We start from the raw sequence: 24,957 nt of genomic DNA, 5'->3' as shown, positions 1-24,957 counted from the left end.
TGTGTGCATGGTGATCTCCAGAGCCTGGGAAGAAGACAATGAAAACTGCTGTATTATGTTTTTTTGTTGTTCTTTAAGTGACAAATTCTTTTGTTTAAAGCTAGAACTGGATTTGTCATATAGGTCTAGGAATTTGAACTTTGGTATACACAATAGAATTGCCTACTTGGAGCCATTTAAAGCTCTTGTGTCTAATTTTATCAAGGGTATTTCAGAAGGTCAGGGGGCAATAGGAGAGGATGTGGAAAAAACCGATAAAGACAAGAGAGGCAGGAACTTGTTTTTTAAGTCACCCAGCACAACACCGGCAGCTGAATGTCTAATAAATGACTTTTGGTGCTGACCTCTCCCTAGGCATGCTATTTGCAGAAGTATGCAAGGACCAGGGTGAGGAAGGGCTCACATCTATTTCCTGTTCACTTTTTCATCTAGTCCTCCCAGTAATTCTGGCAAATAGAGAGTCATTGGATGAGGATTATAGCCATACCAGCTATAATTGGGGATTGCACTTTCAAAGCTCTTCAGAGAGTGATCATTGCATTGTATCTTTGCATTGCAAGGATGGAGACCATCCCCAGAGTTGGAGTTGTGCAGTGCACAGGCTGGGCAGCCGTACTTAACTGTCCTGTCTACAAGATAGCTCTTACCCTCACTATGGACTCACTATGGAATGTGCCCCCCACCAAAATTTGTATGTTGGAACCCAGTCTGAAATGAGATGGTATTAGGTGCTGAGGCCTTTGGGTGATTAGGTGATTTGGGTGATTCAGGGTGGCAGAGCTGACATAAATGGAATTAGTACTCTCGTAAAAGAGACCCCAGTAAGCTCTTTTGCCCCCTTGGCCAAGTGAGGACATAGTGAGAAGACAGATGACTATGAACCAGAAAGTGGGCCCTCACTAGACAAAATATCTACCAGGGCTTTGATCTTGGACTTCCTAGCCTCCATCTGTGAGAAATAAATGTTTGCTGTTTATCAGCTACTCCGTCTATAGTATTCTGTAATAGCAGCCTAAATAGACTGAGACAGAAATTGGTTCTGAGAAGTGGGGTGCTGCTACAACAGTGTGGAAGCAGCTTTGGAACTGGGTAGTGGGTAGAAAGGTTGCAAGAATTTTGAGGCCCCTGCTAGAAAAAGCCTATTGTCCTTCACAGCATTGCTATGAAGTAGGGGCAATTCTGGTGAGGACTGAGAAGAAAAGAAAAAGAGGGAGCTGTAGAGGAAGCTTCAGTCTTCCTGGAGATACTTAAGTCATCCTGAACAGAATGTTGGTAGAAATATGGATGGTAAAGGCCATCCCGATGAGGTCTTACATGCAAATGAGGAACATGTTATTGGACGCTGGGCAAAGGCCATCCTTCTTGTGTGTTAGTCACTCAGTCATGTCCGAATCTTTGTGAGCCATGAACTGTAGCCCACCAGAGGCTCCTCTGCCCATGGGATTCTCCAGTCAAGAATACCTGGAGAATAGTGGGTAGCCATTCCCTTCTCCAGGGGATCTTCCTGACCCAGGGATTGAACCTGGGTGTCCTGCATTGCAGGCAGAGTCTTTACCATCTGAGCCACCAGGGAAACTTGGTTGAATTGTGATTAGGTCCTGTTGCTTTATAGAAGGTAAAACTTGTAGGTGATGAAGTTGGATATTCGAAGAAATGTCTAAGCCGAGTGTTGAAGAAGCAGCCTGGTTTCTCCTGACTGCTTGTGGCGGATTCATTTTGATATTTGGCAAAACTAACACAATTTGTAAAGTTTAAAAATAAAATAAAATTTAAAATAATTTAAAATAATAATAATAAATTTAAAAAAAAGAAAAAAAATGTGAGAAGAGAGAGATGGTTTGAAGATGGAATTGTTCAGCAAAAAGGAATCAGAATTTAAAGATTTGGAAAATTCTCAGCCTGTCTATATTGCAAAAAAATGAGAATGCTAAGGGTGTTGGCTTAACAACACTTTGATAAGGAGGTTAATACTAATTAGTATTAGTAAGAGGCTGGGCACTATTTTTCAGGACAAGAGAAGAATGACATGGAAGGTGATTCAGAGACCAGCAAGGCTGTCACTCCTGCCACAAGCCTGGAGTGCATAGCTCTGGAGGACAGTTGCCTCCACTTGAATTAGAAAAGAGGGGGCCTCCCAGAACCCCAAGGCTGAAGACCCCAGCCCAGGAGAGCTACAGGGCCCTGGCAGAGCCATCCTGCCACGCCTTGGGGGCGATGTTACCAGTGGGCCTGGAAGGTAGAGCATCCATCCAAAGAGGATTAGTTCTGAGCCTTACAATTTAATGTTGTTTGCTCTGTTAGGTTTGGAGCTTACTTGAGACCTGTCACCCTTTCCTTTTTCCTGTTTCTTCCTGTTGGAATGGTAATGTCTCTCCTGCCTGTGTCCCACTTTTGTATTTTGGGAGCACATAACTTGCTAGGTCTCTCCATTTCACAGCTGGAGAGGAGTTGGCCTCAGGATGTATCTCACTTCCAATCTCACTCATGGGTGATTTAAACAAGGTGAGGTTTAGATGAAGCTTTGGACTTCAGACTCTAGAGTTGATGCTGGAATCAGTTAATTCTTTGGGAGGTGTTGGGATACAGTAAATGTATTTTGCATATGAGAAGAACATGAATCTGGGGGTGATCATGGGTGGAATACTATAAGCTGTATCCCCAACACACACACAAAATTCATATGTTGAAGCCTAGCCCCCAATGTGGTGATATTTTTAGGTTCGGCCTTTGGGAGATGATTAAGTCATGAGGGTGGAGCCCTAATCCATGGGGTTAGTGCCTTTGTAAAAGGGACCCTAGAGAGCTCTCTCAGCCCTTCCACCATGTGAGGACACAGCCAAAGGACAGCCCTCTATGAACCGGGAAACACCCAATCCGCTAGCATTTTCATCTTGGACTTCCCAGCCTCTAGAATTATGAGAGATGTTTATTGTTATAAGCCACACAGTGTATGGCAGTCTGTTATAGCAGTTTGAACGAACTAAGACAGTCCCCACTTTCAAAAACACTGATGTCACCCAGGGCTCCGTGAAGGTTAGGTGACAGCTGAGGACACGTGACTAGAATGAGCAGATGCAGGAGCTGAACACAGGTAACACCAGGAGAATAATAGCTGCTCCTGCCTCTGGCTACTGGGGAAAATTGTTGTTGTTCAGTTACAGAGTTGTGTCTGACTCTTTGTGACCCCATAACTGCAGCTCACCAGGCCTCCATCCTTCACTATCTCCCAGAGTTTGCTCAAACTCATGTCCATTGAGTTGGTGATGACTCATTGGTGAGCTGGGGAAAATGGATTCAGGCAAATGAAAACAAGATGAGGGAGAGGCTGTTGAGGGCTCTGAGGGATGAAGGCAGAGAAGAGATCAAGGAGGAAGTGAGTCATTCCGACTGGGGGGCCTTCTTGGCACCCGAGTTTGAGCAGGGCTTTGGCAGAGGAGTCAAACTCTGTCGTCGGGGTGGGGGAAGGGCGCCCAAGAGCCGTTTGCCACATCGTTTTGCGGTCTTGTCCCTCGGCCACATCTCAGCTGCAGCTGCACCTCATCCATAAGCGGACGACTCACACCCGTAATTCATTCATAAGCATTTATTTCCATCTAAATCAGCAAACGGACATGTCTCCTAATGGCCATGCACGCGCCTCTCAGGGCACTGGTCCACTCCGAGGGTTGGCACAGGGAGGCTGGCTGTGCAGTTTCGATAGTCCCATTGGAGGAAATTAAGTGCTCAGAGCAGTTGCTTCCTAACAGCTTCCAAGGTGGGAAATCAACCCCATTGCCTGTGGTCTACAGATAACGTTGGCTCGGCAGCTCACTTTCCTCCAGCTTGGAAGAAAATTGGGACTTCCCCAGTGAGTGTATGTGTGGGGAACCTCACGTGGAGGGGGACACCAGTGGTCACAGCCATGACTGTAATAGCAGCTAACATTGATCGAGCACTGTTTATGTTCTGGGGCTGTGCTAAGTATGGTAGAGAAATACCTTCTCTTACGTGGGACTAGGTTCTAAAATCAGCATGTAAGAGGCAAAAACTTGGGTCTGGCTGAAATTCGCCTTGAAGTTCCCTTAAGTTGCCCATAATGTTCAGGCACATGGCCATGCAAGCTCCTGAACAGCAGTCTTACTTATAAACATGAACAATATGATTTTGCCTAAATGCATCATCAGTCTCTCTCTCACCTTGCCCTCAGTCTGGGACATTGAAAGTAGGGATGGTGGGAGCCACCAATTTTTAAAATTATTATCTCTCCCATCCCCTTTTCTTCATCCTGCTCTTCTTCCCCTTGGTTTTCCCCCTCATCTTTTCAGAAACTGGACACATCAATTTGAATTGCCCTAAGTTAAATTCTCATTTAATACAACTTCACTCTGACTTCATGCTCAGTGCTGGGGAGGGGAAATTGCCCCCTCCACCCCTCTTGACGTCTTGTGTTGGACACAAGACAGATTAGCAGGAGAAAAAGAGACATCTTTGAAATTCATGCTGGTCTGTCAGACATGGGATCTAAGAAGTGACCAAAGCAGGTAACTTTTATACTTTCAGAGAAAGAAATAATATATTTAGGAGGAATTGACAGGAGAGAGAACCTTAGGTTTTGGGTGCCCAATTAGTGAAAAATATAAACTGAGTTTTGACTTGGGGTAGTAAATAGAAGCAGTAACAGAGTTTGTTTAGATTTTGGTTTCTTGCCTGAATTCCCTACCTCTGACAGTAAGGGTGTCCTTCTACCTTCAGATGCAAGGAGTACACCTTTCGAATGAGAGATTTTTTACATTTATTTTTTAATTTGAATATAATTGCTTTGGGCTTCCCAGATGGCTCAGTGGTAAAGAATCCACCTGCCAAGCAGGAGATATGGGTTTGATCCCAGGGTTGGGAAGATTCCCCTAGAGGAGTGCCTGGCAAACCCACTCCAGTATTCTTGCCTGGAGAATTCTGTGGGCAGAGGAGCCTGGCATGCTACAGTCCACGGGGTTGCAAAAGAGCCAGACCCAACTGAGCAACTAAACAACAACGATACAACACAACAACAACAACATAATTGCTTCACAATGTTGTATTCATTTCTGCTATACAACAATACGAATCAGCTCTACGTATGTCCCCTCCCTCTTGAGCCTCGCTCCCACCCCATCCCCATTCCATTGCTCTAGGTCATCACAGAGCACCAGGCTGCATTCCCTGTGCTATACAGCCTCTTCCCACTCGCTCTCTTACACATGGTAGTACATATGTCAACGCTACTCTCACAGTTCATCCCACCTTTTCCTTCCCACTCTGTGTCTACAAGTCCATTCCACATGAGAGAGATCTTTTCCTGCTCTCAGGGTGATAGAAAGGAGGATCAGAGTCCCTCTTGTTAAGGGCCAAGTGTCCCTCTTGGCCATTTCTTAAGTAATTTTAATTCAAAATAATCAATATGGCATTGAGGCACATTTGGGTGCAGCCTACTCTGGGCCTGACAGTTACAGGCACTCTGGAGAGTAAAAAGCTGGACTGTTGCTGTCATACTCTTACAGTAAAAGATACTAAGAGAAGTTTAGGCATAAGCCTGAGGTTGCACAGCTCTCAAACTTGGCCCCAGGACACCAGCCCCCAGGCAGGCAGACTCCAGAACCTGTGAGCTATTAGCTGGGAGGACAAGAGCAGTCTCCCTGGGGCTTCTGTCCCTGCTCTCATGGCCCCTTTGGGCCCCTTCAGCCAATTGAACGTTGAGTGTCAGACCCAACCAGTGATCCAGCTATCGCCAACTTGGGCCTCACTTCTTAAAAATAAGTGTTTCATCCAGCCCAGCCCTGAGATTTAATAGCCGATATTGTATGCACATTAAACACCAAATGATTGTTAACATGTTTATTGAAGCTTAACAGGCATCCAGTATATAAAAGATGACTCTCTTCTATGGCTGTCAGACCTCAATAAACATGTTTAATAATTAATTGGCATTAAGCAAACATAATTGTGTGATTCTAAATTAAGTGTTCAGCGAAGCGTACTGTGAATGGGAAACCACAGTGGTGTTTTATTACTTAAAGTTCAGGCTGTCAATCTGGCTTTTCACATACAAGGAAAAGCACCCTGCTTTCAAAGCCATGTGGCATGCTGGTTGCCTCATGCCAAAAAAAAAGCCACAGGCCTTCCTGTTCCTAGACTCTTTGATCTGAAAGTGTTTCTTATTTGGTTAGCTGTTTGTCTTTCACTCACTTGGGGTTCTGAAAGTCCTGAGTCAAGAATTTGTGTTTTCACGTTATCAGCTTGCAGGTGAATTAACCAGTTCTGACACAAACTCCATTCTCCCCCAAGTATAGCCAGTGCTTGACACTTGCTGTAGTTACATTCTCTAAAATCCCTCCAAACACTGATTTAGGGAATACGGAACCATTGTTCCTAGGGGAAGTAGGAGATTAGGTTCCTCTGAGCCTCTCATCACAACACTTTTGTCACCTGATCAATATATGTTTTACATGTTTCTGTTTAACTTTATTTAACTTACATTGTTCATTCTTTACCATTGAACTCACAGCCAATAGCACTGTGACTCGTGCCTGGATGAAACTTATCTAATACACAGATATTCTCTGTAAGGCACATCATGACCTCTTGTGCTCAGAAACACCAAACAACACTCCAGCACAGCTCAGGGGGCCTTCTTAAACAGCAAAACAGTGAGAGAAGGTGCAAAAATGTGAGGGAAGAACAGGGGCACAAATGAGACCATGAAAAGGTCACTTGTTGATAATATGAGCTGAAACAAGAAAGTATAACGATCTTAGCTGGGAACTTTCCTGTGGGACACTTCCCATTGTTTGCAACTCTGCATTTGTTTGCCCATATCCACCTTCAAGGGCTTCCCAGGTGGCTCAGAGGTAAAGAATCTGCCTCAATGCAACAGATGCAGGTTCGATTCGTGGATTGGGAAGATCCCCTGGAGGAGAAAATGGCAACCCAGTCCAGTATTCTTGCCTGGAAAATCCCATGGACAGAGGAGTCTAGTGGGCTAGGAGTCTAGTGGGAGTCTAGTGTGACTCTAGTCACAGTCAGACATGACTTAGTGACTGGGCATGCAAGCATCCACCCATGCAAAAGCACCATGAATGTTGATTCCAAGGCTACAAGTAAATTTGCTTTATGCAGGTATACAAAGACAAAATCCTTGAGTTTTGAAATGAGAATTCCATCAAACATGGCCATCTGTATACTAAGTGCTGTGTATCCTCTGCTAGGCCTTTGTACAAGCTGTTCCACCTGCCTGTAACGTTGTCTGCTGATCCTCATGATGCTTTTGCTCACAATAGTTGCACAATAAATATTTGTGCAGTTCAGCTGACTAGTTTTCAAATAAGGACCCCAAATATATCATAGCCTAAATGTCAAGAATGTGGGAGATTGCCCATCTTAGCAGATTCTTTGCAACATTGTGTTATCATTTTTTTTACACTTTGCTAAGTTTAAAGGAGACCCAGAGTTTTTTCCCTCACTGTGGTAGGGCTACACAGGACATCCATCTTCAGATGCCTAGCCCTGTGTTCCCATTAGCCTTATAGGTGAATGCATGGACATGTGTGTTTAGGCATGCCTGTACAGAATACAATATGAATTTTTTTAATTGAATTAATGATATTGGTAAGAAATTTCTTTGTCTTGTGCCTTTCCCCAGTATTTCTTGAAAAATGTTTTCTTCCAACACTTTCTGCCTAAGTAGGCTTGGGGTTTTGTTTAGATCTATTCATTTTCACTCTCTCTCGCCCTCTTCTTTTCCTACCAATGGAAAATGCAGCTGTTGAGGATGACAATTGCCAAACAGAGGCTGGGAGATGAAGAAATTGGTGTGCGGCACTTTGCAGCCCATGAGCGTGAAGATTTGGTTCAGCAGCTGGAGAGAGCAAAGGAACAGGTTATCGTCAACATCTGTTAAGAGTGGGGGGTGTGTTCACACAGCTGGGCACGACACAGAGAAGAGTAGACTGTGCCCTGTTTCTCCGAGAGTGTGGGGGTGTCTGGGATGTGGTCAGAGGAGGAAGAAGGATATAGTTGGAATGCATTTACAGCCTTCGTTCTCTGCTAAGTTCTCAAGCCATCTCTTCTGTTTTTGGCTTCGAGCAGATCTGCTGTCTTACTTTGGGTGTCATTGTTCTGAACATAGCAAGAAACATCCCCTGTACCCAGGAGAGACAGGGAGCGAACAAACGTGACCAACTGGCCTTAATTTGCAAGTTTCAGCTGAAATACTGAGCGATGCTTTTTAGTCTAAATCTCAACAGGTACCAAGCCCTAGTTAGGGAGCAGCTTAGAGAGCCTCAACTTTGTTTTTCTTCTCTTATTAAGTGATTTTGAAGAACAGAACAAGATTTCTGGGTCTAGAGTGGTTTAAAAAAGTATGTAGTTGTAAGACACTGGCTGCTGTTATCAATGTCTGGATTTGCCCTCTCCGAGCCTCTGGCTTTAGGGCAGGCTGCAGTTGGTAAGCAAGAAGTTCTGTGCTTCCAAGATGCCATGTCTGTCTCATCTTGGATATAGTAAGTGACTGGCTAGAAGCCATCTCCTTGTTTTTAGCTTTCATCATAGTGGCGCTTATGGTTTTATAGAAGGTGGCTGGCATTAATAAGCTCTCTAAAAGTCAGTCAGCAAAATAGACGATTCCCTCTCTAACCCTCAAGCCAGTGTCTGCAGAACTCCTTAAGTAAGGGTGCTTCCTTTGCTTTCAGATTGAGTCTCTGGAGCATGACCTACAGGCTTCTGTGGATGAGCTTCAGGATGTTAAAGAAGAGCGGTCTTCCTACCAGGACAAAGTCGAGAGGCTCAACCAGGAGCTGAACCACATCCTCAGTGGCCATGAGAACCGTATCATTGATGTGGACGCCTTGTGTATGGAGAACAGGCAAGTGCCCGGGCCTTGGCCTGTAGTCATAGGGTGCTGGCCCTTCACTTGCCTGCAGGCTGGGAGTTATTTGCAGCCCTATTTACATTTGATAAAATTGCCTTACAATGAAAGGAAAGTCCCAACTCTAAAGCAATGATATTAATGTCACCCATTAGTTGTAAAAGTACGAAAAGAACAACCAAATGCTCACAAGCTACCTACGTGCAGTCTTTGCCTGCCTTCTCTGGTTGGGTGAGAAGGGTAGGGAACAGTGGAAGCTGCTTGTTATTGCTATCAAGAAGACAGAAAAGAATAAGAAAATAAATTGAGGAATTCCCTTAGCTGTTTCTTTTCCTGGAGGCAAATTTCCGTGTCTGAATATGACTAACTTAACAGCGTGTCTGGTGTCACCTCTTCCTGCTTTGCTTCCCAGTGGAATCATCTTAATGAGAATTATTTGAAAACTGTGTTGATACCCCTTAGGGGATCTCTGCAGAGGGCTGTTCTGAAGTGAGGTTTAGGTGACTTGGGAATATTTGACCTTCATCGCATCCATTTAAGAAGAGGTCACCAAGATGCACTTTACCTCTTTTGGGTGGTGGAAGGCATTATATGTAAAAGGTGGTTCTTCAGGTGTGTGGTTTTCCTTTTCTCCCCCTTATGTTTGAGTGTATGGTTTTTATTTTGCTCCCAAACTCTTTCTAGTTGTATGTATTCTTTTCCAGGTACCTTCAAGAGAGATTAAAGCAACTTCACGAAGAGGTCAACCTCTTGAAATCTAACATTGCCAAATACAAGGTAGAAGATTATGACAGTGACGGTGATGATTCATGATTGTACATCTAAATGTCATTCTATTTTAATTCTCTTTTATGTGCCAAAGATATTCTAGTGCTTGCCTGCCCTCCAGATAGTGCAGTAAGAATGCTTAAACTGAGGCACCAGTGAGAATTAAGCCCCCAAGCAGCAAACATAACAGAAACAGGTTTTGCAAGAGCTCCTTCTATTACCTGGACAGGGCACACTGAGACCAGCAGAATCTGGCTGCAACCACTTTACAGCCTCGGTCCATATGAAACTGAATTTCCTCTCCAGCTTCTCTGTACGGTGTTTTGTGATCAGATGCTTTGTCTCCTAATCATCCATAAGAAAATGATTTCTGAGCGATGAGGAAACAATGATTGGGAAATCACAATCTAAACGATAATGTTCGCGTCACACTGAAAGGACAGAATGTTTAAATTCTCCCCACTGTTATTTAGTCTAATTCCAGCACCATCAGTTAGATAATATCTATTTCTGCAGATGTTAGTTGTAAGTGTTATAATTAGCAAAATCTCCTGGGTGTCTCTGCTTTGAAACTAGATTGACTTCTCTTCCTGAAGGTGAAGGTTTACAGCCGTCTAGATGCTGGGGAGAGCCGGCTCATTTTCCTGACTTTTGACGTTTGCTTTATTCTCGGAAGTCTCTATGCTGTCCTTCCTTTTCCATTCTGTGGGGGCCAGGCTTGAGTTTATACCCATCTATATATACACATAGCTCTTAACATTGTATAATTAATACGTAATTTAAAAAACTTGTGTATGCATTCACTTAACATCATTTATTCAGTTCTTCCACGAAAGTTAAACCCAGCCTCTATCTCATGTCTGTTCAGAAGGGGTTTCCATAACTAGTGACTTCACACATTAGACTGAGTTCTTGTTTCAGATTTGATTTAATTTAACGCATATGCATTGAGTATCTTCTATATATAGGAGGATGTAATTGCTGTAATTATGCTGGGCACCAACTGAAAAAAAAACTCTTTACCAGGTCCGTAAAAATCAGAACTCTTTGGCAAGGACTCTGAATTTTGAAAGTCAGGCCAGCATTTAGAGTTTGCAAAGAGTTCTTGTGTGCTGGAGGGGAGGATGCATCTACCGGAATTAGGTATTTTTCCTTTATTGGCTTTTCTGACAGAGGTTTTTGTTTTCTCCCAATGCTGCTTAGAATGCTCTTGAGAGACGGAAAAACTCAAAAGGCCAGAACAAATCCAGCAGCAGTGCTCTGACTGGAGTCCTGTCTGCAAAGCAAGGTAAGGTCATTTTCTGGGAGGGACCATGTATGATTACAGAATGCTGGTGCTGTGGGTCCACATCTCAGTTTGTGAATTAGGAACCAAAATGATCCTTAGCGTGTGCATGCATGCATACTAAGTTACTTCAATTGTGTCCGACTCAGTGCAACCCCAGGGACTATAGCCCACCAGGCTCTTTCTGTCCATGTTGATTCTCCAGGTAAGAATACTGCCTGGAGGGCATGGGTTGCTATGCCCTCCTTCAGGGGATCTCCCCGACCCAGAGTTCAAACCTGTGTCTCTTACATCTCCTGTATTGGCAGGTGGATTCTTTATCACCAGCACCACTTGGGAAGCCCAATCCTTAGAGTGGTCACCCCCAAACCTCCCCCTGCATCATCATTGCCTGGAGGGCTTATTAAAACACAGATCACAGGGCCCAGCTTGAGAGTTTCCAATTTAGTGGGCCTAGGGTAAGCCCAGAAAGTGTGCATTTCTAAAAAGTTCCCAGCTGATGCAATGCTGGTTTGGGTACCCTGCTTGGAGACCTGCTGCAATGAAGGTTCCTCCAATAACTGAGCCCCATTTGCATCTATTCATCTAACTGTACTCTCCTTTCTGGATTGTTTTCCCTTCTGTAATCACCAGGTCAGCATCCCCAAGTGTCTATTCCATCCTCATTGAATTTCTCCTTTTTGTGGCCTCTGAGATCAGACTAGAAAAGTCTCCTAGCTACTGAAATCATTTTATCATGGCACGCATGCCTTTTTTCAAAGAAGTTTTTATTGATTGCAATCTTGTTCCTCCTTCTTGTCGATTCCGATGAAAAATAATGATCTTCCATGAACAGTCAGGGGAATAAATAGCAGAGCGCTTGCTTCTGACACTTAATATTTGGGGATTCAGTTTTAAACATGAGCCTCAAGTGGGCCGTGCTGGGCTGGCCTGTTTTGGGCTTGTTGGCAACGCAGACCAGCAAGGATCACGTGGTAGTCCTCATAAGAGCTATGGTGAATTAAAAAAAAAATGTGCTGAATCCAGCCTGCCTAAGCAACTCCTTTTTTCCCCCCTCAACTAGAAAAGACACCCTAGAATTATTTTTAAAGAGAAGACTACAGTATTCTATAGAAATGTGGAGTAGCCCATCTAAGTACAGCTGTGTATACCCTTGATAGCCAAACATCTCTGAATGTTGAGACCCAGTCCTGTCACTGTTGTGGGGAATGCCAGCCAAGCTCAAGCACACTGGCAGAGCAGTCAGCCAGCCAAAACTTTCTAGAGAACCATTTGGCAGTCTGTTACAAAAAGCCTTAAACCAATCCCCTTTGAGCCGATAAGAAATGATTACAGACATATGTAAGCACTTAGCTTTAAGAAAGTTCTTCTTCATTAATTATAAGGAAAAAAAACATTGAAAACAACATAAATGTCCAGCATAATTAAATAAATTTCCGGTCCCTGATAGCTCAGTTGGTAAAGAATCTGCCTGCAATGCAGGAGACCCAAGTTCAATTCCCAGGGGAAGGTCTGCTGGAGAAGGCATAGGCTACCCAGTCCAGTATTCTTGGGCTTCCTGGTGGCTCAGCTGGTAAAGACTCCGCCTGCAATCTGGGAGACCTGGGTTTGATCCTTGGGTTGGGAAGATCCCCTGGAGAAGGGAAAGGGTACCTACTCCAGTATTCTTGCCTGGAGAATTCCATGGACAGAGGAGCCTGGCAGGCTACAGTCCATGGGGTCACAAAGAGTTGAACACATTTAAGCACGCATATGCACCACAGCCCAGTTCTCAGCATAATGCTAGGCATATAACAGGCAGATAAGAAAGAGTGAAGAAGGGTGGCTGAATGAATAGACCTCAAAGAAGGTAACCTTCAGCTAATGGTTTTAATCCATCAGCACCTTGCTTTTTTGTCCATGAAATGGGAATAAATAACATTTTCCAGGTTCTTTTTAAAATTTGAAGTCTCGAATTAGTATGAGCATTTTGAAGTATAAAATACTAGAAAAATACAAAAGATTATTACCTTTTTTAACCATTTATCATTTATTTATTATTATTATTATTTTTACTTAACAATATTGTATTGGTTTTGCCATACATCAACATGAATCTGCCATGGGTGTACACGTGTTCCTCATGCTGAACCCCCTTCCCACCACCCTCCCCATACCATCCCTCTGGGTCATCCCAGTGCACCAGCCCCAAGCATCCTGTATCCTGCATTGAACCTGGACTGGCGATTCGTTTCTTATATGATATTATACATGTTTCAATGCCATTCTCCCAAATCATCCCACCCTCTCCCTCTCCCACGAAGTCCAAAAGACTGTTCTATACATCTGTGTCTCTTTTGCTCTCTCACATACAGGGTTATAGATTATTACCTTTTAAAAAAATGTTGCAAAAGTCCACAAGGACTCCTCCTTTCTGTTTAATTCTCACACTGATTTTTATTTCATTTTACTTTTGACACTTGAAGTGGATTCTTCAATTACAACACAGTAGCACATAGAAGTCAGGAATTGATCCCAGCTTCGTTGTCCAGGAAGAAGTAACATTGGTTTGCATTTGATCATTCCAGAAGGATTTAAGACTGAGATGTAATTTTATATCCCTCCTAGTTCAGGATCTGTTATCTGAGGATCACGGGTGCAGTCTCCCAGCTACTCCACAGTCCATTTCTGATCTGAAATCTCTGGCAACAGCCCTGTTGGAGACGATCCATGAGAAAAACATGGTCATCCAGCACCAGAGGCAGACCAACAAGTAGGTGGCCAGACCCTGGGGTGCAGGGTGGGCAGGAGATCGGTGGGACGATGGCTGTCAGCAGGCAACCAGGTGGCAACCAGGTGGGCTGCAAGCCTTAAGGGAAGGAGAGGAGAACCCTCGAATCTAGAAGGAAGCTTACCTGGATCAACAAGGAGAGAATACCGGCTATTCCTCACTGAATGCTTAGTCTGAGCCACTCACCAAGCCATGCATGTTGCCTGGCTGATTTTGATGGTATACGTGCCTGGGGAACTTAACCTTAACTTAATCTCCAGTCTCCTCTAGGCAACTCACCTCCTCATGCCGTTTTAACCTCATGGCACGGCTTTCTGGGGCTCTGAGAGTAGAAACACCAAAGCATCAACTTACAAGCCTATGGGGCCTGGAACGGAGTCTCATGCCATTTTTGCAAATCAGCAAAAAAAAAAAAAAAGACGGTGAAAAGGAATAATATCTAAGAGAGCATGTCTTCTTCTGTTACTATAAACATGTTAACTACATTGGACAAAATCAAGCAAGTTAAAGTGGCATGTAGAGATGACAGAAGCAAAATTGGAAGTGTTCAGAGAATGGTGAATAAACCATAAATCAATGCAACAAACGTTGCAAATAGAGCCAGCTTCGAGGACCAGCGACTCATGCAGTCACACACAGCCCAGTGTTCAGAAGGTCCCTGCACTTGGTCTAATGCTCTGCAGTCACCATCTTCAAATTCTTGATCGTTTTTTAACAAGAGGGCCCCGAAGTTTCATTTTGCACTGGGCCCTGCAAATTACGTAGCTAGTCCTGCTTTTATGACCTACACGTGGAAGCAAAATTAAAGTGTGCCATGTAGGAGCAGCTTCCCCAAGACTGGGCTTCCAGCAAGAACAGGGAGCAGTCAGGGAACTGGGGGCCTGGTGAGGTGGGGGTTTGCAAGGGGAGAGGCAACCGTGAAATGATGGAGAGTATTGTAAAAACAAAATAGCAAAAAGAGAGGCTGGGAGTGAAGGGAAGATAGCACAGGAGATTAAGATATATATAAAAGAAGGCAGAGAGCAGTGGAGGGAGTCTGGGCAATCTCAGAGGGATGACAAGGGTGATTTATTGACAGAAGGTTTTTTTAAATTCTTTTAAAAGAAATATTAACCAAGGACTGAAACAGCCAGATGCTAAAATGGAGATGCTCCTCAGGGGAGGACAAAGAAATGGGGATCTCCTCAAATAGGTACAAGGTCTGTTTTATTCCGCAGCTGGTAGTGGTCCCAGGAGCCTTCTCTGTCCTCGCCAACTCCCTATAAAGCATCCACAGAGGCCCTTTCAAACCTCCTCGGGTCTTCTCAGCCCTCATTTGTTCTCAGCAGGTAGCCTCAGCTTCTCTTTTACTGAGAAAACAAAGCCTGCCTATCAAGAGCCCGGAGGCTCACTGCTCCCCAGTGTCTTCCACCCTCTCCCTCTGGTCTCTGGGAAACACACTGACCCACTGACCTACTGGTCCTTACCCTGCTCCCTCCTCTGGGGCCTGGCTCTCCTGTGAGCTCCTCTTTCAACCTTTTCAATTTCTGCCCCTCCTGCTGCGTCTGCATTTTCACCCAGAAACCTTCCAGATCTTTTTAAACATCCACCCCAAAAGGGTTCCATTCACCTCCAATCTTTGTGAACAAGAGGCCATCTTTATTTCTTCATCAACCACCTCCCAAATGTGTGTTCTAGGGGAGGGGACACCTATGGTAGAATTACTTGAAGGGGGTGATTGTTTAGAAATGCAGATTTGGGGGGTTCTGGAAGGAATGTCGGGATTCTGAATTTTAGCAGGTGTCCAGTGATGCCAGGGACAGGCTTGAATACCTCCCAAGACCTCTTCTGAATTTTCCATAGCAATCTTCCTGTGAGGGTCACCAGTACCCCAGACCTCACTTTCTGAGTCTCTTCTCTTTCTTCACCCCAATTCCCATCTTGAAAACCATCTTCTTGGATTCCTTCTGCTCTCTCTGCTGCCTCGTTCCCTCTCCCTTCTCCTCTTCCTCCTTCCACCCTAGGCTTCTTCCTCCTCTTCCTCTCTTCTCTGATCTTCCATCTTCTTACCCCTACTCAGGGGACCTGTCTTTGCTTCTTGTTCTTTACAGACTTCCTAGAACTCTTGGCACCTTGCCATCAACAGCAAGACCCACATTTCCAGCCGCTCAGTTGACAGTTTCTCCTGAATTTCAGCTCTTCAAATTCAATGAGTCTAGAGTCTGGAGCACCCATTCCTTAGTATGTTTTCAGATCAGATCAGATCAGATCAGTCGCTCAGTCGTGTCTGACTCTTTGCGACCCCATGAATCGCAGCACACCAGGCCTCCCTGTCCATCACCAGCTCCCAGAGTTCGCTCAGACTCATGTCCATCGAGTCAGTGATGCCATCCAGCCATCTCATCGTCTGTCGTCCCCTTCTCCTCTTGCCCCCAATCGCTCCCAGCATCAGAGTCTTTTCCAATGAGTCAACTCTTCCCATGAGGTGGCCAGAATACTGGAGTTTCAGCTTTAGCATTACTCCTTCCAAAGAAATCCCAGGGCTGATCTCCTTGCAGTCCAAGGGACTCTCAAGAGTCTTCTCCAACACCACAGTTCAAAAGCATCAATTCTTCGGCGCTCAGCCTTCTTCACAGTCCAACTCTCACATCCATACATGACCACAGGAAAAACCATAGCCTTGACTAGACGAACCTTTGTTGGCAAAGTAATGTCTCTGCTTTTCAATATGCTATCTAGGTTGGTCATAATTTTCCTTCCAAGGAGTAAGCATCTCTTAATTTCATGGCTGCAGTCACCATCTGTAGTGATTTTGGAGCCCAGAAAAATAAAGTCTGACACTGTTTCCACTGTTTCCCCATCTATTTGCCATGAAGTGATGGGACCGGATGCCCTGATCTTCGTTTTCTGAATGTTGAGCTTTAAGCCAACTTTTTCACTCTCCACTTTCACTTTCATCAAGAGGCTTTTTAGTTCCTCTTCACTTTCTGCCGTAAGGGTGGTGTCATCTGCATATCTGAGGTTATTGATATTTCTCCCGGCAATCTTGATTCCAGCTTGTGTTTCTTCCAGTCCAGCGTTTCTCATGATGTATTCTGTATAGAAGTTAAATAAGCAGGGTGACAATATACAGCCTTGACGTACTCCTTTTCCTATTTGGAACCAGTCTGTTGTTCCATGTCCAGTTCTAACTGTTGCTTGCTGACCTGCATACAAATTTGTTTTAATATATGTTTTAATAAAACATAATAGTATGTTTTAATGTACTTTAAAATGCTTGTGCCCTTTGACCCAAAGGGTCAGTTTCTAGAAATTTATCTGAAAGAAACAAATCAGAACAATACTCTTAAGATTTATCCATGAGGTGGTTCACTGTAGATTCATTTATAAGAGTGAAAATGAGTGGAAACAACCAGAATATTTTTAAATTGGAGAATAGTACCGTGTGTACACGCTAAGTCGCTTCAGTCGTGTCCAGCTCTTTGTGACCCTGTGGACCTTAGCCCGCTAGGCTCCTCTGTCCATGGAATTTTACAGGCAAGGATACTGGAGTGGACTGCCATGCCCTTCTCCAGGAGATCTTCAAGACCCAAGGATCGAAGCTACATTTCCTGTGGCTCCTGCATTGCAGGTGAATTCTTTACTGCTGGGCCACCAGGGAAGCCCTGGAGAATGGTTAAGGTTATAGTAAATCCATAAGGCAGAATATTACACAGCCCCTTAAAGTGTGACTTGAAGAATATTTAACACGTTCTGGCCACCATCCTAATGCCTAGGTTTGACGAACTTCCACATCACTTGGGTTGCAGCTGTCCCAAGGCCAGAATGTTCGTCCATTTTGGTCACCATCCTCTCTAGAACGTTGGACAGCGCTAGGCCCACAATGGGTGCTTATAATTATTTGATAATGAATAGATGATTGACTTAGTCTAACCCATTATTCCTCTTCCCTTAATACTCATGTGCAAATGGGCATTAAGTTTTATGATTTTCATGCATGCATTCGTCTACTCAATATGTATTTCCTGAATGCTTGCCAGGGCCCTTCTGTGTTCATCTCCTACCTGCTCCCTCTGCTTGTTCCCCACCAGACCATTCATTATCTTGTCCTTCGGAAGACCATCCCATGAACCCTTGATCCTCAGACCCCCGCCTGCCTCCTCTGCTGTTTACCTGGGCACACTACCTGCTGACCTTGGTGCTGATCACAATGCAAGCCTCCACCGAAAAGCCCAGCTGAGTCCCACCACCTGCTAAACTCAATGATCCCAAGCTGCTGGCTGACACTCCCATCTCTTGTGATGGACTGATTTCCTAATACATGCCCACCATACCCCACTGCAACCACATGCATCTCCAGGTTTCAAGGACCCTTGCTTTCTATTGAGAAAGATAGACGTTTTCATTTTGCAGGCTTTGTTTCTTTAACGCACCTTTTTGTTTTTAACGGTTATTTAATCATTTTGAGGAGAAGGTGATGGCACCCCACTCCAGTACTCTTGCCTGGAGAATCCCATGGATGGAGAAGCCTGGTAGGCTGCAGTCCATGGGGTCGCTAAGAGTCGGGCATGACTGGGCGACTTCACTTTCACTTTTCACTTTCATGCAGTGGAGAAGGAAATGGCAACCCACTCCAGTGTTCTTGCCTGGAGAATCCCAGGGATGGGGGAGCCTGGTGGGCTGCCATCTATGGGGTCACAAAGAGTCGGACACAACTGAAGCGACTTAGCAGCAGCAGCAGCAGCAGCAGCAGCAGCAATCATTTTGAACCATCTGATTCACATTTTAAAAGGTTAAACAACAGTATATCTCCAAACCATTGTCTCTCAGCCACCCAATCCACCTTCCTGGAAGAAACCACCGTTCCTCATTTTTTATGTGTCCTTGCCAAGGATACATATATAAGCAAATGTATAATATAATATATTTATATAGACACATAAATACTCATATATTTTATATACATATAGATTTTCTTTTGTCTCTCTCCCTTTTTATCTTTTTACAAATGGTAGCTAGCATTCATCAAAAAAGTTTTTTTCACTGTCTTCCACCTTGCTTTTTTCTCATTACAATAGATCTTGAAGATTGCCTCATATCAGTACATAAAGTACCTAATGTGCCATTTTTAATACTTTGAGGGTCTTAAGTTTCATACTTTCAATAAGTGTTTTATTTGGGGGTATGTGAAAAAAACAAATTATATAACAGATGGAGGGGGGCTAAGAATAAAATGTGAATTTGGTCTGCTTGCTCTTATCCCCCTTGATTTAGCCTTTTGTAACTAAAATTTTAAAATGGCTTTGTTGAGGTGGAGCATTAGCAGTAGGAATGGACGCAGGTGTCTGTTCTGTAAGAGCGTGTGCCCCCTACTGGGTTTCCGCTGCCTGGCACTACACCCTCTACCCCTTGCCCATCCCCACCCTCCTCTCCCTTAATGCTGCTGCTGCTGCTGCTAAGTCGCTTCAGTTGTGTCCGACTCTGTGTGACCCCATAGACGGCAGCCCACCAGGCTCCCCCATCCCTGGGATTCTCTAGGCAAGAACACTGGAGTGGGTTGCCATTTCCTTCTCCAATGCATGAAAGTGAAAAGTGAAAGTGAAGCTGCTCAGTCGTGCCTGACTCTTAGCGACCCCATGGACTGCTGCCTACCAGGCTCCTCTGTCCATGGGATTTTCCAGGTAAGAGTACTGGAGTGGGGTGCCATTGCCTTCTCCTCCCTTAACACTAAGAAGGCCCAATGGGAGCCAGCTTGACAAACTGATGAATAAACCTAGGACTTTATAATTGGAGAGAATATTCAATTAATAAGCATTTTGCTTGAGGTACTTGTTGCGAGTTTGCAGCTGTCTAGCTATTGTTAAAGAAGGGATGGGGTTCGTGTGTCTTATAAACAGGTTAATGATGAAGAAGCAAATATTAAGAGCATGTCTCATGGAACACGACCTTCAGTTCTCCAGCCTTTTCCAACGAGCCCTCGCTCTGCCGGTGGTGGGGTGGTGGCAACAGTGGTTTATACGTGAGGACATCCTGGCCTTTCACCACCCTCTGTGCTTTGCCTAAAACTCTTCACTGCTCTCTCCCTTACCTGGACAATGGTAAGTAGCCTGGAAGTTCAAGATCTTGGAAGCAGCAGGAGCTGTCCTGGATCAGAGCAAAGATTAAAAAGAAGATCTCCTGGGGTGAAGGTGGGGGGCGAGGTTATCTGCAGTTTGTGTGGGGCCACTGCCAGCTCTTCCTCTTTTAGGGATCAGGCTCCCCCCGAGACCCTCATTCAGGATTCCTGCTTCCCATGTTGTCCAGAGAGAGAGGACAGGGCAAAGTGGTGGCTAGTTCCTGAGTTAGTTCTGTCTTTTGCAGATCCCCTGTGGGCTCCCCTGGTGGCTCAGAGATGGTAAAGAATCTGCCTGCAATGCAGGAGACCTGGGTTCAATCCCTGGGTCAAGAAGATCTCCTGGAGAAGGGAATGGCTCCCCACTCCAGTATTCTTGCCTGAAGAATTCCATGGACAGAGGGGCCTGGCAGGCTACAGTCCAGGGGGTCACAAAGAGTTGGACACGACTGAGCGACTAACACACACAGTGTTTTACTATCAGAAACTACTACTGAAAATCCTATCTAGAAGCCCAGTGTCTTGAAGTTTTTTCTAGGCTATCAGGTAGACATATGCTAAAATTTTCCCTATTCTAAAACAAGCCACAGCTAAATAAAAACTTTATTTTAAACACCACCCCCCTGCCCCACCCCGCATCTTACAAAGAAAAAAAATCCTCTCTCAAGCCTGTTTATGCCTCAAGCTACTACCCTGACTGTCTCCTTGGATTCCCTGCTAAACTACATGAAGAGTCATCTATATTCACCGCTTCAGCTTTCTCATAGGCTGCTTTTCCAACCCTGTCACTTGGGTTCTGGATTTCACCCCTTTGTCTGTCTTGTAACAGCTCTCTCAAGGGTCGGGCACATCTCAGCGGCCTTTTTCATCCTGTGTGACCACCTCCTAGAATAAGATGATACAGACCATGCCACCTGACCTGGAACCCTCTCTCCCTTCCCCATATGGCCCTGGTGCCAGGTGGTGCCTGTTCCCTTTCCACCTGTTCCTCTGGTCCCTTCTTGCTTTACGCAGGTGACACTGTGGTCCCCAGTTCTCCTGACTTCTCTCTTTCCATTGGGGAGTAGACCTGCCCCCAGCATACACTCTCATCCTTGCACTCCTGGATCTTCCTGTCTCCCAGAGACGTCCATCTGTCTCCTCAGGTATCCCAAGGTCACCTCCTCCCCTGCCTCCTTCTTATGACTCTTCCTTTGGCTTCCTACATCCCCACTGGCTCTTGTGGGATATAGCTTCTCATCTTTGTTCCTTACAGCCTCAATAATTGTTGGATTGGTTGAACTTCACTGAACGGACCCTGTTTTTACTTCTACTTTCTCGATCTGTGTGTCCTGCCAGCTATGAAGGCTCTAATAAGCCTCTCCTCTCCCTGGGCTGTGTTACATCACATTCAGTGGACCACCTGCTATATCTGTTCAGTGTGAAGCCAACTAGAAGACCATGTGTCATTTGAAGGATCTTGAGTTATATTTTGCAGGTCCAGCTGTGGCTGCATCCATATTTCAGTTATGCATAGTTTTAAAGAGAACTTGCTTTAGGCATGTGAATGCTGGTTTTCTAGTGTCGTGAGGGTGTTATTGGTTAAGAACATGAACTTGGGAGGCAAAGGTTAATCTACCTGAGGCATAGGTTAAAAATCCATGCTCATCACCAGCTGAGTCCAGCATGTGGTTTTGGTTACGCTGACTAATTTCTATGCCTCTGTTTTCTAATGGGAGTAGAGGGTGCTGGGTGAGAACACTGCGGGGTGGGAAAAGACATAGATTTAGGATGAGCTGTGTGTCCTTAGACAAACTGCTTGACCTCTCTGTTTGTTAGGGCCCACATATATAAAAGGAGGATAAAAATACAGTCTACACTGCAGAGTTTTGTCAGGTCAGAGAAGAAAGTGTACTTTTGGTAGATGTTTGGCATGCACTCTGACTCAGACCTGGGATTCAGGAAAGATTAATTGCTATTTGTGTTAACCATAGAATAGTTGTTATTGTTATTGATGATGTTATTGTTGCCATTACTACTACCACAACTTCTACTGGGTCCATTTTACTACCTCCAGCCCTGCATCAGATGCCTGTGTCAGACTAAAGAAAAAAAGCAGTCAGCACCGACAAACTAAGGCAAGGTCCCTGAGAGTAGATTGTTCCAGACGCCAGCAAATTCACATCAGCACATTTCTGGGAGACGTGCCTGCGTTATCCAGGAACATCAGAAAAAATACAACCAAATGTCTCTTCACCACGCCTTTGAGCGTTGCCCTGACGGCATCTTTCATTGTACACAGAAGAGTTAAGCCTTATCTTTTGTTTCCAAGAAGCAGCCACATACAGATGATCTGATCATTCTAAGAAGCAGGCATCAGCTTGAACACCAATGTGATTGCATCTCAAACCCATCAGCTGGTGAAAAGGGAGCTCGGATCAGAAGGTCTGAGCAAAATATTGAAAGCGAGATTACGAAGAAAGGTGTTTATTGAGGGGTCAGAGACATGAAAGCCGAATAGACCCAACAAATGGAGTGAAAATTGAAAGTAATTGATAAAGACTATGCAGAATTTAAGACTTAAGGAAAAGAAGAAAAGAAAAAAGCTCTAAGTACCTAGATGAACAAAACCACATAGAGTCACGTCAAAGAGTTTTCTGTGAACTCAAAGGGAATATTAATTAAGAGTCTGCAAGTCAATTCAGGTAAAATAAGGATGCATTAGAAGCAATACACATATATGCAGATATATACATATTCAGATCTTGGTATGTACGTGGGTGTGTGCATCTATGTCTAGAATATAAAGAAGTATAGAAGAACAATTCTGGCATTCTGGTTTCTCCTGCTGAAAGACTTTGAAACATTGTTATTAAGGTGATTTCCACATCATTTTAGCACAGCAGTGCCAAGAAAATCCCCCAAAGATAAAGACTGGTTTTTCAATTTCCAGGCCAATGAAAAGCGATTGAAGTTTCAGATGACTATCACATCATTTCCCAACTATATTTAATTTTGTGTAGAGTGAAGGAGGGGAAATATGTGGCCACATTTAGGTCTCTTCATGCATAGAGATAAAGTTTGGCTTCTAAGTAAACAGAGTAATCTGTTAAAATACACATTCAAGATCTTATACATCATAGTGAATCAGAATAGTCATCCTGGAAAGCAGTGTAATTATTTTAGTGATTCTATAATTTCTGAAAGTTTTTCAGATGTGTATTTTTCAATTCCAGAGATCATTACAAGCTATGAAAAATGCATTTATTTAATGAAATATATTTATTGAGCACCTACTACTACCAGGCATTATGCTAGATATCAAGGATATGGCCGTTCGTAAGTCATAGGTTAGGTCTAAGAAGGTGGGTATTATTTTATTGACTCGAAGTAACATCACCAAGCATGTTCTTTCATCTTATTTGTTCGACTTGGTTGCTTCTAAAACTCAGATCCACCCTCAAAGAATCAAGTTGTGATACTTGTAAGAGTATTCAAAATTAAGTGTCATCTTTAGCCATGCTGCTTCTGCTGCTGCTGCTAAGTCACCTCAGTCGTGTCTGACTCTGTGCGACCCCAGAGACGGCAGCCCACCAGGCTCCCCTGTCCCTGGGATTCTCCAGGCAAGAACACTGGAGTGGGTTGCCATTTCCTTCTCCAATGTATGAAACTGAAAAGTGAAAGTGAAGTCGCTCAGTCATGTCCGACTCTTTGTGACCCCATGGACTGCAGCCCACCAGGCTCCTCCATCTATGGGATTTTCCAGGCAAGAGTACTGGATTGGGGTGCCATTGCCTTCTCTGCTTTAGCCATGAGGAATTCCCAAATAGAAATGATGTAAGATGCCTGGGTAATGATAGAATCATTGTTTGTCTTCCCAGCTACCTTTGTGGGAGAAGATTCACTTGAATGGCAACACTTTAGTAAGGTTTAAATTACTTTAAATCATTCACTTTATATTTTCATATGTACTTGCAGTAGAGTCTGTGTATGTTTAGCACGTGGGTGCGTGCTCACACACACACACAAACACATACACCACTGTTTTTAGCACGTGTCTTAAGTCTCAAAACATTTTCTCTCTACTAGTGCATCACCAGCCTTCCCAGATAGCCTGCTCACAGCCCTAAGAGCTGATGAGACAGATGCTTATTGATCTGTCTTTTGCCATTTTTCTCCCCTTTTCCAGAATCCTAGGGAATCGGGTGGCTGAACTGGAGAAAAAATTAAGAACTCTGGAAGTTTCTGGTTTGTGGAGTCTCCCAGGTAAGTAGAACTTTATAAAAATTTCTTTTTTTGAAAATTTGCAGAGCAGACTTTACCTTTTTAATGTTCTTTTATTTGAAGATTATTGCTGAGATGTCTATAAGTGTTTGAAACTTAAAAGCCATGATTTTGGAGGAAATCAGAAAAAACCTAATAAATATACAAAGTGAACTATGAAGTTTGCTAATCTAAATTCTGAAATTGTCATTGTGTATGTCTGTATGTATGTTCTTTTTAACTTTTGTGAGTATGGTAAATTGCTTCATTTTTTCCCTGTAGGTGTCTTATAGAGATGTGTTCAGTTTAATCATCACCCCTTAAAAGGAATATAAGAACTCACAAAAATTTATTCTATTTAATCATTCGTTCTAAAAATGAATGTACGAACTTACAAAGACGTATTCAATTTAATCATCAGTCTTAAAATTGAATATAAGAACAAACAATTGTTCTAACCCAAATGCGCTTTACAACCTTCTTCCCTCTTCCCTCATTCCATTTGCTACATAGCTTGAAAATAAAAATTTCTGCTGTAGATTTTTTTTTCCTCAGTGGTGCCGGGTGTGAAGAAACTGATGTTTCACATTAATTAGCTATATTTATCCCATTTGTCTTGGTAAAATACCCCCCTTCATGAGACCCCCGTCAGCTTTCTTCTTTCTCTTTACATTCTCCAGAAACTTGTATTTATCATTTTCTACCACCTCCTCTTTCCCTGGAAGCAACTTTGTACATATATTTTTAGTTACTTAACCTTTCTGCACAAACCCTTCTCTACCCTTGAATCATATCCGTTGCTTCCTTGTAATGTATGAGAAATGAACATTGCCACAGGGACATGGACAAAACCACGTTTTCTTAATGTAAATCTGAATAGCCGCCTCAGGTTGCCTGGAAGTGTATTTCATAAATTGCAATTT

General features: G+C 43.8%; 1 protein-coding gene across 3 annotated transcripts in view; it reads left to right on the top strand.

Moving 5' to 3' along the window:
• The window catches only part of CCDC149 (coiled-coil domain containing 149), a 119,749-nt gene that overhangs the window by 77,721 nt on the left and 17,071 nt on the right, over nt 1-24,957 (top strand). For all 3 annotated transcript variants that reach the window (XM_061419808.1, XM_061419809.1, XM_061419810.1), the window contains exons 5-10: nt 7,775-7,891; nt 8,703-8,875; nt 9,583-9,655; nt 10,850-10,934; nt 13,539-13,683; nt 23,961-24,037. In XM_061419808.1, the coding sequence (XP_061275792.1) occupies nt 7,775-7,891; nt 8,703-8,875; nt 9,583-9,655; nt 10,850-10,934; nt 13,539-13,683; nt 23,961-24,037 (670 nt within the window). The remainder of the gene's footprint in view (nt 1-7,774; nt 7,892-8,702; nt 8,876-9,582; nt 9,656-10,849; nt 10,935-13,538; nt 13,684-23,960; nt 24,038-24,957) is intronic.

This window comes from Bos javanicus, chromosome 6 (genome assembly GCF_032452875.1).
Source record: "Bos javanicus breed banteng chromosome 6, ARS-OSU_banteng_1.0, whole genome shotgun sequence".
NCBI lineage: Eukaryota > Metazoa > Chordata > Mammalia > Artiodactyla > Bovidae > Bos > Bos javanicus.
Note: the sequence above shows the minus strand (reverse complement) of the source record. Positions and strands in the feature narration are given on the sequence as shown.